Source organism: Geotrypetes seraphini, chromosome 13 (assembly GCF_902459505.1).
Source record: "Geotrypetes seraphini chromosome 13, aGeoSer1.1, whole genome shotgun sequence".
Lineage (NCBI taxonomy): Eukaryota > Metazoa > Chordata > Amphibia > Gymnophiona > Dermophiidae > Geotrypetes > Geotrypetes seraphini.
Window position 1 is genome coordinate 10436821 of NC_047096.1, and position 12296 is coordinate 10449116.

Sequence of the window (12296 nt, forward strand, 5' to 3'; positions counted from 1 at the left end):
CGGCTTTGTGCACACTGCGGTAGTAAGAGGGAGCCGGCCAGAAGATAATACCAGGGGCGGCAATGAAAACGCGCATCGCACAGCGGGCCACATAAAACGGCCAGGCAGGAGCTGGCCAGAAGGTAAGACACCTACCGGAGGGAGGCACAGCATGAAGGGAGGGAGACAACAAAGGTAGGGGGAATGATTTTATTTTCAATTTAGTGATTGAATTGTGTCAATTTTGAGAATTTTCATCCGCTGTCTATATTTTGCACTGTTCAGGAAGAAATGCACTTGTTTCTTTTTCTCTGGGGTTGTACTGCATGCAGAGTCTTGAATCTTAGGGTTTCATTTGTATATGTTAGTATGTTTAGTTTTTGGTCCCTTATTTGCATAGGGGTTTTTGTGTTCTGGTAGGAATGAATGTTGAGAAGCATACAGTGTGCTTTGTGTAGTTTAATTTTGTGGTTAACCATTATGTGTTGTTAATAAGATTATATTTTGTGGTTGTATATGAAAAATGAATGGAAAAAATTGTGTTACAATTATTACTTTTTTTTATTATAAATCTTTATTCATTTTCAAATATTACAAGTGTATAATAATCAATCAGAAAGTTTTTTAACTAATCACTTGACAATCTTATTTATATTCCTCCAAATATATAAATATAAAAGAATCCCACCCCACCCACCCATATATTAATAATTAACAATTATTATCATTCATAATCCCCCCCTATATCTTATCCAATACTAAGGTGTTTAAGATGTCTGATCATTAGAATAAATAATCAATGGCCCCCAAATCTTTCCATTTTATAAATATGGCATACTGAATTCCACCAAAAAGTATAATTTAGTTTAGTGTAATCTTTCCAATTTCCTGTAATCTGCTGAATGGCAACCCCTGTCAATATCAATAGAAGTTTATTATTACTCGCTGAAATTTGGCTTTTAAATCTCATTGATGTACCAAATAATATAGTATCATATGAAAGGGCAACATGATTTTCTAACAATGAATTAATTTGGGACCAAATTAACTTCCAAAAGGCATTTATATAGGGACAGAAAAATATGAAATGGTCTAATGTCCCAGCTTCTAAACCACAATGCCAGCATCTATTGGACCTCGAACTATCCAACTTCTGTAACCGAACTGGGGTCCAAAACGCTCTATGCAACAAAAAAAACAAACAAGTCTGTCTCATAGATGCTGCCCTTGTAGTTTTTATTCTCCAAGACCAAAAACGTGGCCATTGAGAGGCAGAAATTTGGTGCCCAAGCTCAATGCTCCAAATATCCCTAAGAACAGTTTTTGTTTTTTTATTCAAATATCCATATAACAATTTATACCACTGTGAGGCTTGGTGACCCAAAAAATCCGCTTGAAAGCAAAGGAATTCCAAACTATACTGAGAATTAAGAACTTTCCATTCAGGGAAACCCTCCTGAATAGCCTGCTTCAACTGCAACCATTTAAAGCTTTGTGACTTATTTAAACCAAATTTATGTTGCAATTGTGAAAAACTAAGCAATGATCCATTTATAATCACATCATTTAAAGTCCGTATGCCTGCAATAATCCAATGCTATTCTGATTGGCCCAGGCATCTTAGGCCCCACCTGTGGGCGGGGCTTTGGGACGGCTGGGCCAATCCGGCCCCATTCTGCCGTTGGCTGCCTGCTGGACAGGCAGGTTTGGCACCCGTCTGTCCGGCCAACTTGAAACAAGGTACGGGGAAGGGGGGTGGGTGTGGGGGGGTCGTGGGGTCGGCCGGGGGGTCGCGGGTCGGCTGGGGGGGCGATAGGGGGTTCTGGGGGGGCGGTCGTTGGGGGGAGGGGGGGTTGCGTCGAGGGCAGGAGGGCCTGGGATCCCTCCTGCCTGTAATGTAGTACGGGGTGGGGGTAGGGGGTCACCGGGGCCAGGAGGGTTTGGGCTCCCTCCTGACCCATTCAAGTAGCGGCGGGGGGGGGGGGGGGTCGCCAGGGCCAGGAGGGCTTGGGCTCCCTCCTGGCCTGATGTTAATCGGCGGGGCAAGAGGGCTTGGGTTCCCTCTTGCCCCGATATGTCGGGGGTGCCGCGGTTGGCCGGGGCAAAAGGGCTTGAACTCCCTCTTGCCCCAATGTTGTCGGGGGGGGGGGGGGGATTGCGGTTCGACATGGCAGGAGGGCTTGGGCACCCTCCTGCCTGGATCGTTGTGTGTGTGTGGGGGGGGGGTTCTGTAACCGGTGTTGTTTTTGACAGACACCGGTTACAGAATCCAGCTTTTAGGCGAATGACTGGCTCCTCCTTCGCCTAAAAGCCCTTCTGTTGGATGTTTGTGGCTTAGGCGTTTTTTTGTTTCATTATGGCTGAAAAGTGTAGACGTGGTGTGGGTGTACTTTTAGACGTAGTGGTGATTGGACGTTTAGGCAGAGGAAGGCCATAATCAAAACAAGGACGTTTGGTTTGGTTATGGACACTTTCCCTGCTTCTGCGTTGAACGTTTAAGGACTTAGGCCAAAAAGGGGACTTAGACGCTTTTTTTGATTATGCCCCTCATATTGTTTTGGAGTTTTTTTATATTCTTTATTTATTTTTTCATCTTACAACAAATGTGTCAGAAAATAACAGTTAAACTTATACAATATCACTTGAGTATCTACCATTATTAATTTCACTATTAAAAATAAAAATAAATCCCACCTTCCCACCCTATTATTACACATGTGATTACATATATAATATTTTCTATTAATCCAACCCATCAATATATAATTAAACTTCCTCCAATCCCCCATCCCTATCTATAAGACAAACTTGTTTTTTTCTGTTGCACAGAGCTTTCTGGACCCCTGTTCGTTTACAAAAGTTAGATAGCTCTAAGTCAAATAAATATTGGCATTGTCATCTCGAAGTAGGGACTTTAGATCATTTATTAATCTACTGTCCATTCATTTTGGCTTTTTGGAGATCAATTTGGGGCCAAATAAATTGTTTGTTAGAAAATCCTGTGGCTTTATCCTAGGATACTATTTTATTTGGAATGTCAATGAGGAAGAAAAGTCAATTTTTTGTATTTGACTACAAGTTTAATCTCAAGACGAACCTGATTCATAGGAGGTGTCATGGAGTGGGTGATGAGAGTACTGTAACCTTCTCTTTTTGTACTTATTTAGACTGTAAATAAGAAGCACCACCACAACAATACCAAGGATGATGCTGAAAGCAATAGTCAGAATAGCCTCTGAATTTTTCAGACGAATTTCATTACCTATGAAAAAAGAAACACAAAATATAGATTATTTCTGAAAATTGAAGACTCATATTTTTTTCCTTTATTAGATCTATAAGCAAATGTGAGGTTATAGGCCTGAGAAGAATACCAAGTATTGTTGATCTCAGCTTCATGTTCTAATTACGCAAATAAATTGCACTGAATTCCATGAGACAGTAACATGCAAAGAGCCGACTGCTCTTACTGATCAATGTCATAGCAACATACAGAAGAAAAATAAGAGGCAATCTCTGCAAAACATACAAGGAGAAACCAAAAAAGCAGAGATGGCCAAAGTCACAGTGATACAAAATACAAATTTGGTAGACATTTTAAAAACTGGCATTTCCACTCACTAAGGGGGTCTTTGACAAAACCGCACTGCAGAGCTGCCTGTTCTATTCTATGGGCGACTTGGCATTTAGGGCTCCTTTTACTAAGCTGCGATAGCGAATTTAGTGCGTGCGCTAGACGCTAACGCCAGCATTGAGCTGGCATTAGTTTTTGCAATGTAGCACGGGGTTAGCACACGGGGCAATGCAGCACGCGCTAAAAACGCTAGCGGACCTTAGTAAAAGGAACCCTAAATGCCACGTCGCCCATAGAATAGAACAGGCAGCTCGGCAGTGCGGTTTTGTCAAAGACCCCCTTAGTGAGTGGAAATGTCAGTTTTTAAAATTTCTACCAAATTTGTATTTTGCACAGTACAGCGGGTCATGCATCACTGTTTCTCTGGTACTGCACTGTTTGTAGCCTGGCTTCCTGGGTGTTCAGTTTAATTTATGTCTATATATTTCTATCTTTAATTTATAGTTATTTAGTCTGTATTTAGTGAGGGTCTATTTGTATTCGGTGTGGTTAAAAAGACACAGAATGTTTTTGTAGGATTGATCTGTTCTGATCCAGTTTATTTTGTTTTCCCAGTAGGTTTATTGATATTCTAGTCTGGCCTTTCCTAGATAGTGTTTTCTGGTTATGACTCGTGCTATTATAGTTTCGTAGAATTGCCATATAGATTGAGTGTCCCCATACACTTTGACGGACAACACTGACCAATTTTAAAGCTGCCCTCTGGACCAATGCTATTCTGCTTTTTTAATCTCTCTGAAGATGCAGTCTCCAAAATTACCTCACCGGAGACTTACACAAAGGCACTGTTACCTTTTTTCCTTGCTGGCCATTCCTCTACCTATGTACTTCAGCATCTTTATAGCTTTGGCAGTAGCCTTTTCCTCCGTTTTGGCCATTTTAAGATCATCAGTTACTATTGCCCCCAAGTCCTACTGGTTTTTCATACACAGACGTATTTAATCCTTTGTACTATACCGCTCCCTTGAGTTTTTGTAGTCCAAGTTCATGGCCCTGCAATTTTTTTTAGCATTGAATCTTAATTGTCAATTTCTAGACCATTCTTCAAGCTTTGCTAGATCCCTCCTCATGCTATCCATGCTTTCTGGAGAATCTACCATATTACACAGAGTTTGGCATCATCTACAAAGAGACAAACCTTACAAGTCAGCCTTTCTACATTATCACTCACAAAGATGTTTAAAAAAATAAATTAATAAAAGAACCAGCCCAAAGACCAATCCCTGCAGCACATAAGATTCTTTTCCTCAAAGTGAACTCCATTTATCATCACTTTCTGTATCTCTATTCACTTAACTAGTTTCTAACCCAGTTAGTAATTTTGGGCCCATTCCTAGGACACTCAGTTTATTTCAATTGTCTAAGCAGAACTATGTCGAAAAATATCAATATAAATCCTGTTTTAAATTGCGCCTGGTCCTCTCTTCCTGCCCCTCCCCATTCCTTATTATGGTTAAAGAATGCCTGGAGATAATCACTGCATGTTCAGTAGAACCTCAGTTATCCAACACTCTTGGGGACTGGTGGATGCTGGATAACTGTAGTTTCTGGTTATTTGAGAATTACTGTGAAAATAGTTTTGTCTCCCTTTCCACCTCACTCTATTATTTCCCCCCCCCCCCACTTCCACTTGTAGTTTCTGTGAGCTTCAAAGGGTCTGTTTGGAGCAGTCCCCTACAAATCATATCTATTAAAGAGAGGAAAAGTCCAAGTTAGCATTCTTTCTGAAAGGAGGAGAGAAAGAAGGACATATCTTTGGGTAGGTATACATTATTTTGTTCCGAGCTTTAATAGGTTTGGGGAGAAAAGCTCAATTGTAGGTTCCCTTCTATAAACAGTTTAGATCTTAAGAGCAAACTTTACTTAGCCTCTATAGAATAATAGCCTTTTATAGTTCTACAGTTTTGTAAGCTTGAACCTGCTACTAGAGATAGTTTCTGGCAGGCAGTGCAGGGTCTGGCTTAGTCTCAATTCCCTCCTGTCCTCCCCTCTCCCACACACCCCTAGCTCATTTCTTTACTTATAGTTTTCATTTATTGTCAATTATTCTAATTAGGACAACAGAAAAACTCTTTATATATCATTACCTGCAAAGAACATACAATATAACCCTAAGACTATCTAAGAAAGAAACATAAATAAATAAAGCATATAATAAAATCCTAAGGCTGTCTATATTACATAAAATAAAATCAATTTCTAGACCGCATTACCGTTAAGTTCTATGTGGTTTACAAAAGATTAACTAAAATACAAATGATGAATAAGAAATTAAGAGCCCCCAAATTTTGAAAATAAAGTTTTCAATTGTTTTCTAAAATGAAAATAGGAACCATAAAATCAATCATGTAAGACAGGGCTTCACCAGCTAGTACTTTATAATAGATGCAACCTAACTTGAAAATGACCCGCGCCTCGGTATAAACAAGTGGCAGATTAAATTTAATGTGGACAAATGCAAAGTGATGTACATTTGAAAGAATAACCCGAATCACAGTTACCGGATGCTAAGGTCCATATTGTGGGTTAGCGCCCAAGAAAAGGATATAATATGATAATACGATGAAACCTTCCGCTCAATGTGAGGTGGCGGCCAAAAAAGCAAACAGAATGCTAGGAATTATTAAAAAAGGGATGGATAAAGAAGAAAAAGAATGTTATAATGCCCCTGTATCACTCCATGGTGCGACCTCACCTGGAGTATTGTGTTCAATTCTGATCTGCTTATCTAAAGAAAGATATAGTGATACTAGAAAAGGTTCAAAGAAGAGCGACCAAGATGGTAAAGGGGATGGAACACCTCTCGTATGAGGAAAGACTAAAACAGTTAGGGCTCTTCAGCTTGGAAAAGAAATGGCTGAGGGGAGATATGACTGAAGTCTACAAAATCCTGAGTGGAGTAGAATGGGTACAAGTGGATCGATTTGTCCCTCCGTCAAAAATTACAAAGACTAGGGGGACACTCAATGAAGTTACAGGGAAATACTTTTAAAACCAATAGGAGGAAATATTTTTTCACTCAGAGAATAGTTAAGCTTTGGAACGCATTGCCAGAGGTTGTGGCAAGAGCAAATAGCGTAGCTGGTTTTAAGAAAGGTTTGGACAATTTCCTGGAGGAAAAGTCCATAGCTTGTTATTGAGAAAAACATGGGGGAAGCCACTGTTTGCCCTGGATCGGTAGCTTGTAATGTTGCTACTCCTTGTATTTTGGCCAGGTACTAGGGACCTGGATTGGCCACCATTAGAACAGGTTACTGGGCTTGATGGACCATTGGTCTGACCCAATAAGGCTATTCTTATGTTCCCTTCTTTCTGGGTCACTTTCTCTCTCCCCACTCCCTCCCTCCCTTAGCTAAAGCAGCAGAGCCAGTCCTGACAACTCCCTCCCTCTAGTCCAAAGCAACAGAGCCAGTCCTGACAACTCCCTCCCTCTATTCCCAAAGCAACAGAGCTAGTCCTGACAAATCCCCCTCCATCCCCCAAAGCTGTAGTGGCAGCTGGCGAGCAGAGGAAACACCGGTAAACAGGCAGCTTCTGGCCAGCCCAGGCAGGATCTTTCCTTTGCCAAGTCAGAAGTGACTAGAAGCTGTCTGTTTACCAGCGCTTCCTTTGCCTGCCGGCTGCTCATACAGCTTCAGGTAAGGGAGCGAGTGAGGAGGGTTGTCAGGACTGGCTGTACTGCTTCAGGAAAGGAGGGAGGGAGATTTGTGGCTGCTGCTGATGCCTCTGGGGCTGGAGGGAGGGGGAGGTTGTTGGGTCAGGAGCACCACTTTGTTGTCTAAGGAGCATGAAGGACAACTTTTTTGCCAGTTGGTTGAGTGACGGTTATTTGAATACCTGTTAACTTAGATTCTACTGTACTGTTTACCCACAGGAAAAATAAGTGGAGAGACAATAACATATATAGATTTCCACATTTGGGGTAATGTTCAGCCCACAGTGGTCAGCATTTTTTTTTTTTTTAATATCAACAACTGTGGGCAGAATTAGTCCCATGCACCCTATAGATCATGCGTGTACTGTTGTCAGCTTTTGCCTCTTGTTTATGGGTCCACAATAACTTGCTGCTCCAACCTGAAAATATCTGTATTGCTCAAAGTATGTTTTGATGGCATCTGCAGTTCTAGACTACTATGACGACAATCATTTCTATAGCACTGTCCATTAAACATGTAAGAGACAATCCCTGCTCAATAGAGCTTACAATTTAATTAGAACAGACAAATAGGGGTTAGAGAATTTCTCGATAACTCTGAAAGACAGATTTCGGAAAGGTGGCAGTGATACAGAACTTAAGTTGGTTAGACAACCCCGTGAAAGATAAAGGCGCGCGCCGAAGAAAATTACAGTTTTTAGGGGCTCCGACGGGGGGTTTTGTTGGGGAGCCCCCCCAGTTTACTTAATAGAGATCGCGCTGGCGTTGTGGGGGGTTGTAACCCTCCACATTTTACTGTAAACTTAACTTTTTCAACCCCCCACAACACGGCGCGATCTCTATTAAGTAAAGTGGGGGGGTTCCCCCCATGCCCCCCCCCGTCAGAGCCGTAAAAACAGTAATTTTCACGGCGCGTGCCTCCGCACTGCGCTCAATTGTCTAGGCGCGCTTTTGTCCCGGTGCGCTTTTGACCTGACACCCTTAAGTTTCTTTACATCAATACAGAAGTCGCAAATATTACTGGTGACTCTCAGAAAGAGAGCAAAATGTGGCTCATTAATGCAATATGTACACTTAAACAAGGTTAATGCTTACTTAGCCCAGGAGTTTCCAGTCTTGATCCTCGACAGCCCCAATTTAGTTGGGGTTTCAGGATTTCTCAAATGAATATGCATTAGATTTGCATACACTGCCTCCACTGTATGCAAACAGATCTCATGCATATTCATTGTGGAAATCTTGAAATCCTGCCTTGGTTGGTCACCCCTGGTTTAGCTCAACTACTGAATCCCCTGTTATAAATGTCACCGTATACCAATGTCAGTTGAGATTTGACCATGACGTAGAGATATGATGAACAGACACATAATATGTATGAGATGGCTACTAGTAAAAATAGAGTCTTTGAGATGAGACCCCAGTGAGATATGATTAACCTAGTCATTATTTAATGCCCATATACCAGAATTAAAAGCATTTTGTACACTGCTGTGCACAGGAATAACAAGAGCATAAGCTTTAGAAAACAAAAATGTATGCCTTACCTGATATTCGACTTGTATGTATTACTGCAAAAGTCTTTGTAATCTGATCCGTCACAAGTGAAATGTCCGACTGTGCGGGAGGATGTTCATTTGTTGACGTTAACGTGGCAACTGTTGAGACAGTGACATTTGCATGAATCCCCTGCGTAGCCGATACGTTCAAAGTATGATCTGGAGTTGCAGGAGGTTCGGTGGTTTCTTCAGTAGAAAATCTTGCTGTAGCATCCAAGGATGTAATGTGTTTGCTATCTGTGCTATTTCTTGTAAAATGGGACAAAGTTGTTAAAGTGGATAATCTTCTGGCATTGGTGCTGGTTGGAATTGTGGCAGCTTTACTCCAGTTGGTACTTGCATTGTGCTCCAAAACTGTTGTATTGACTGTCCCTGTAGCTAATATAGAGGCGGCCTCTGGCTTATTTGGAGCACTGGTGGCATTTTCAGCATCTAAGGACAGTATGTCACTGCTTGTCACCTCATTTGGCAAAGTGGGTAAAGTTGCTTGAACAGAAAATAATATGAAGTAGAAAATACAGAGAATTTGAACAATATTTTGCAACCTAAACATCATGTTTTTCAAACTCTCAATTTTCTTCATCTGTCAATTTTCTTTTTTTTTAAAAAAGCTAAAAAAGAAAAATAAAAAGTTATTTAAAAAGAGCTTGACATATCATGCAATTATAGGATATGACAAATCTGAATTTTTTTAAAATCTAACTACTATAAACTCCCAACCTCTGGAGACTCTTCACTCTTTGAACTCTTTGTCTTCTATGGTGTTTCTAGATAGTACATGAGCCCAGTAATTAGGTAAAGCAGATGAGAAAGTTAATGGCTATTCAAATCCTAGTTCCACAGATCATTTTCTGAATGACCATAACACCTTCTCCTTATGTAAATTAGTCATTATCTGCAAATGTTATCACATAGATACTGACGTCAGTATCCTGAAAAACATACCTTTATAATGTTCAGCTAGAGGCAACTTTTTCTAAACTTGATAGATACTTTATTGAATCTTAGAAACACAGAATGTGGTGGTAAATAAGGACCAGAAGGCCCATCAAGACTTCTCAATTTCATTCCTGGGGGAATACCAAAGGACCCCACTTAATACCTGCTTTTCCCTCAATTCTTCACTTCTAGGACTGATCTATGCTCTTAGCCATGCTTTCTAGAACTTGATTACTGTTCTTGTTTTCACAACCTCCCTTAGGAGACGATTCCATGCACCAATGCACTCAAAAAAACTTCAAGTAATTTCTACAACAGTTGTTACAAAGAACTGAACATAGGCAGCGGAATGCTTTTTTGTTGGGGGGTGCCTGCAAGCTCTTCCCCAGATCCCACCCCCCATAATAGTACTAATTGTAATACCATTTTTTCCATTCATTTTTCATATACTGTACTGTATATACACAATACAATCTTATTAATGCATAATGGTTAACCACAAAATTAAACCGCACAAAGCACACTGCACGTATGCTTCTCAACATTCATTCCTACCAGAACACAAATAACCCCTATGCAAATACAGGATCCACAAACTAAAAGTACTAATACTGTATATATAAGCAAAACCCTAAGATTCAAGACTCTGCATGCAGTACAACAACCCCACAATAATAGAAACATATGCATTTCTTCCTTAACAGTGCAAATATAGACAGCAGATGTAAATTTCTCAAAACTGGCACAATTCTATCACTAAATTGAAAATAAAATCATTTCCCCTACCTTAGGTTGGCAGAGGACCACCCATGACTTTGAAGAGGGTCACAAGCGGTGTTCCGCAGGGGTCGGTGCTGGGACCACTGCTGTTCAATATATTTATCAACGACTTGGAAACGGGGACGAGGTGTGAAGTTATAAAATTTGCTGATGACACCAAACTCTGCAGCAGAGTTAGGAACACAAAGGAGTGCGAAGACCTGCAAAGGGACCTAAGCAAACTGGAAGAGTGGACAAACAAATGGCAAATGTGCTTTAACATAGAAAAATGTAAGGTCATGCATATAGGGAAAAGGAACCCGAGGTACAGCTACAAAATGGGGGGAACATTGCTGGGGGAGAGTAATCTTGAAAAAGACTTGGGTGTGCTGGTGGACACAACCATGAAATCATCAGCGCAATGTGCAGCGGCATCGAAGAAAGCTAACAGAATGCTGGGCATCATTAAGAAGGGAATTATAACCAGGATGAAGGAAGTCATCATGCCACTGTATCGTGCAATGGTGCGCCCGCATCTAGAGTACTGCGTCCAATATTGGTCGCCGTACCTCAAGAAAGACATGGCGATACTTGAGAAGGTCCAGAGAAGAGCTACGAAAATGATAAATGGTATGGAGGACTGTTCATACGCTGACAGGCTGGACAAGCTGGGGCTCTTCTCCCTGGAAAAGAGAAGGCTTAGGGGGGACATGATAGAAACTTTCAAGATCATGAAGGGCATGGAGAAGGTAGACAAGGATAGATTCTTCAAACTACGGGGAACCACAGGCACAAGAGGGCACTCGAGGAAACTGGAAGGGGAGAAGTTTAGAACAAATGCCAGGAGGTTCTTATTCACACAGAGGGTTGTGGACATATGGAATGTGCTCCCGGAGGAAGTGGTCGGGCAGAGTACGCTACGGGGATTCAAAGAGGGATTGGATGGATTCCTGAAGGATAGGAGGATTGAGGGATACAGATAAGGGTAGATAAGAGTATGGAAAGAGTATAGATAAAAACAAGGGGGCTATAGGGCTAAATCAAGATAACATGACAGGTCATGGACCTGCTGGGCACGATGGACCTCTGGTCTGACCCAGTGGAGGCAAATTCTTATGTTCTTATGATTTTATGGTTGGCTGATTGAGAATCCGCCACTGATTAGAAACCTTTATCAAGTTTCAAGTTTTATTAGTACATTTGATAAATCGCCTATTAAAATTACTAAGCGATGTACAAAATCCAATAAAGAATAATAAAAAGAGGCTAACATTTAACAATATGGTTACATATAATACAAACATGAGTCGGGAAGGAGAAAGTTAAAAGTTACAATATTGAATTTTTGGTAGAAAAACAAAGGAAAAAACAAAAGGTAAGGGGTAATTAATCCATAACACTGTTAAGAGCATCTCCAGAAAGTATAAAAGTTTCAAATATTAAAAGCATCGTTAAATAATTATGGTTGGATATGGCAAGGAAAGCGTGCTGGTAGATGGAGCCTAGATATGAAAGATGATAAAATATATCCTGGATAAGGAGAGTCACACTCTGCGGCTGCTAGAAACTCCCCCGAGATGTCCTGTCTGTCTGGCCGTCCAAATGAGATTGTAAGGTCCACCTATTGAATGTTCAATGTACAGCGCTGCGTATGCCTTTCAGTGCTATAGAAATGAGAAATAGTAGTAGTAATTGGGATGGATAACTGAGAAGGCTGGTTGGGTTCTATGCATCTGTACAAATTTGTGGAAGAAAATTAGATGAAGTTCCATAA

General features: G+C 40.9%; 1 protein-coding gene across 2 annotated transcripts in view; it reads right to left on the reverse strand.

Moving 5' to 3' along the window:
• LOC117347285 overlaps positions 1–12296 on the reverse strand; it is a 34350-nt gene that overhangs the window by 16022 nt on the left and 6032 nt on the right. For both annotated transcript variants that reach the window (XM_033918003.1, XM_033918004.1), the window contains exons 2-3: positions 8813–9435; positions 3077–3241 (exon numbers count right to left, since the gene is read on the reverse strand). In XM_033918003.1, the coding sequence (XP_033773894.1) occupies positions 3077–3241; positions 8813–9407 (760 nt within the window). In that variant the 5' untranslated portion in view covers positions 9408–9435. The remainder of the gene's footprint in view (positions 1–3076; positions 3242–8812; positions 9436–12296) is intronic.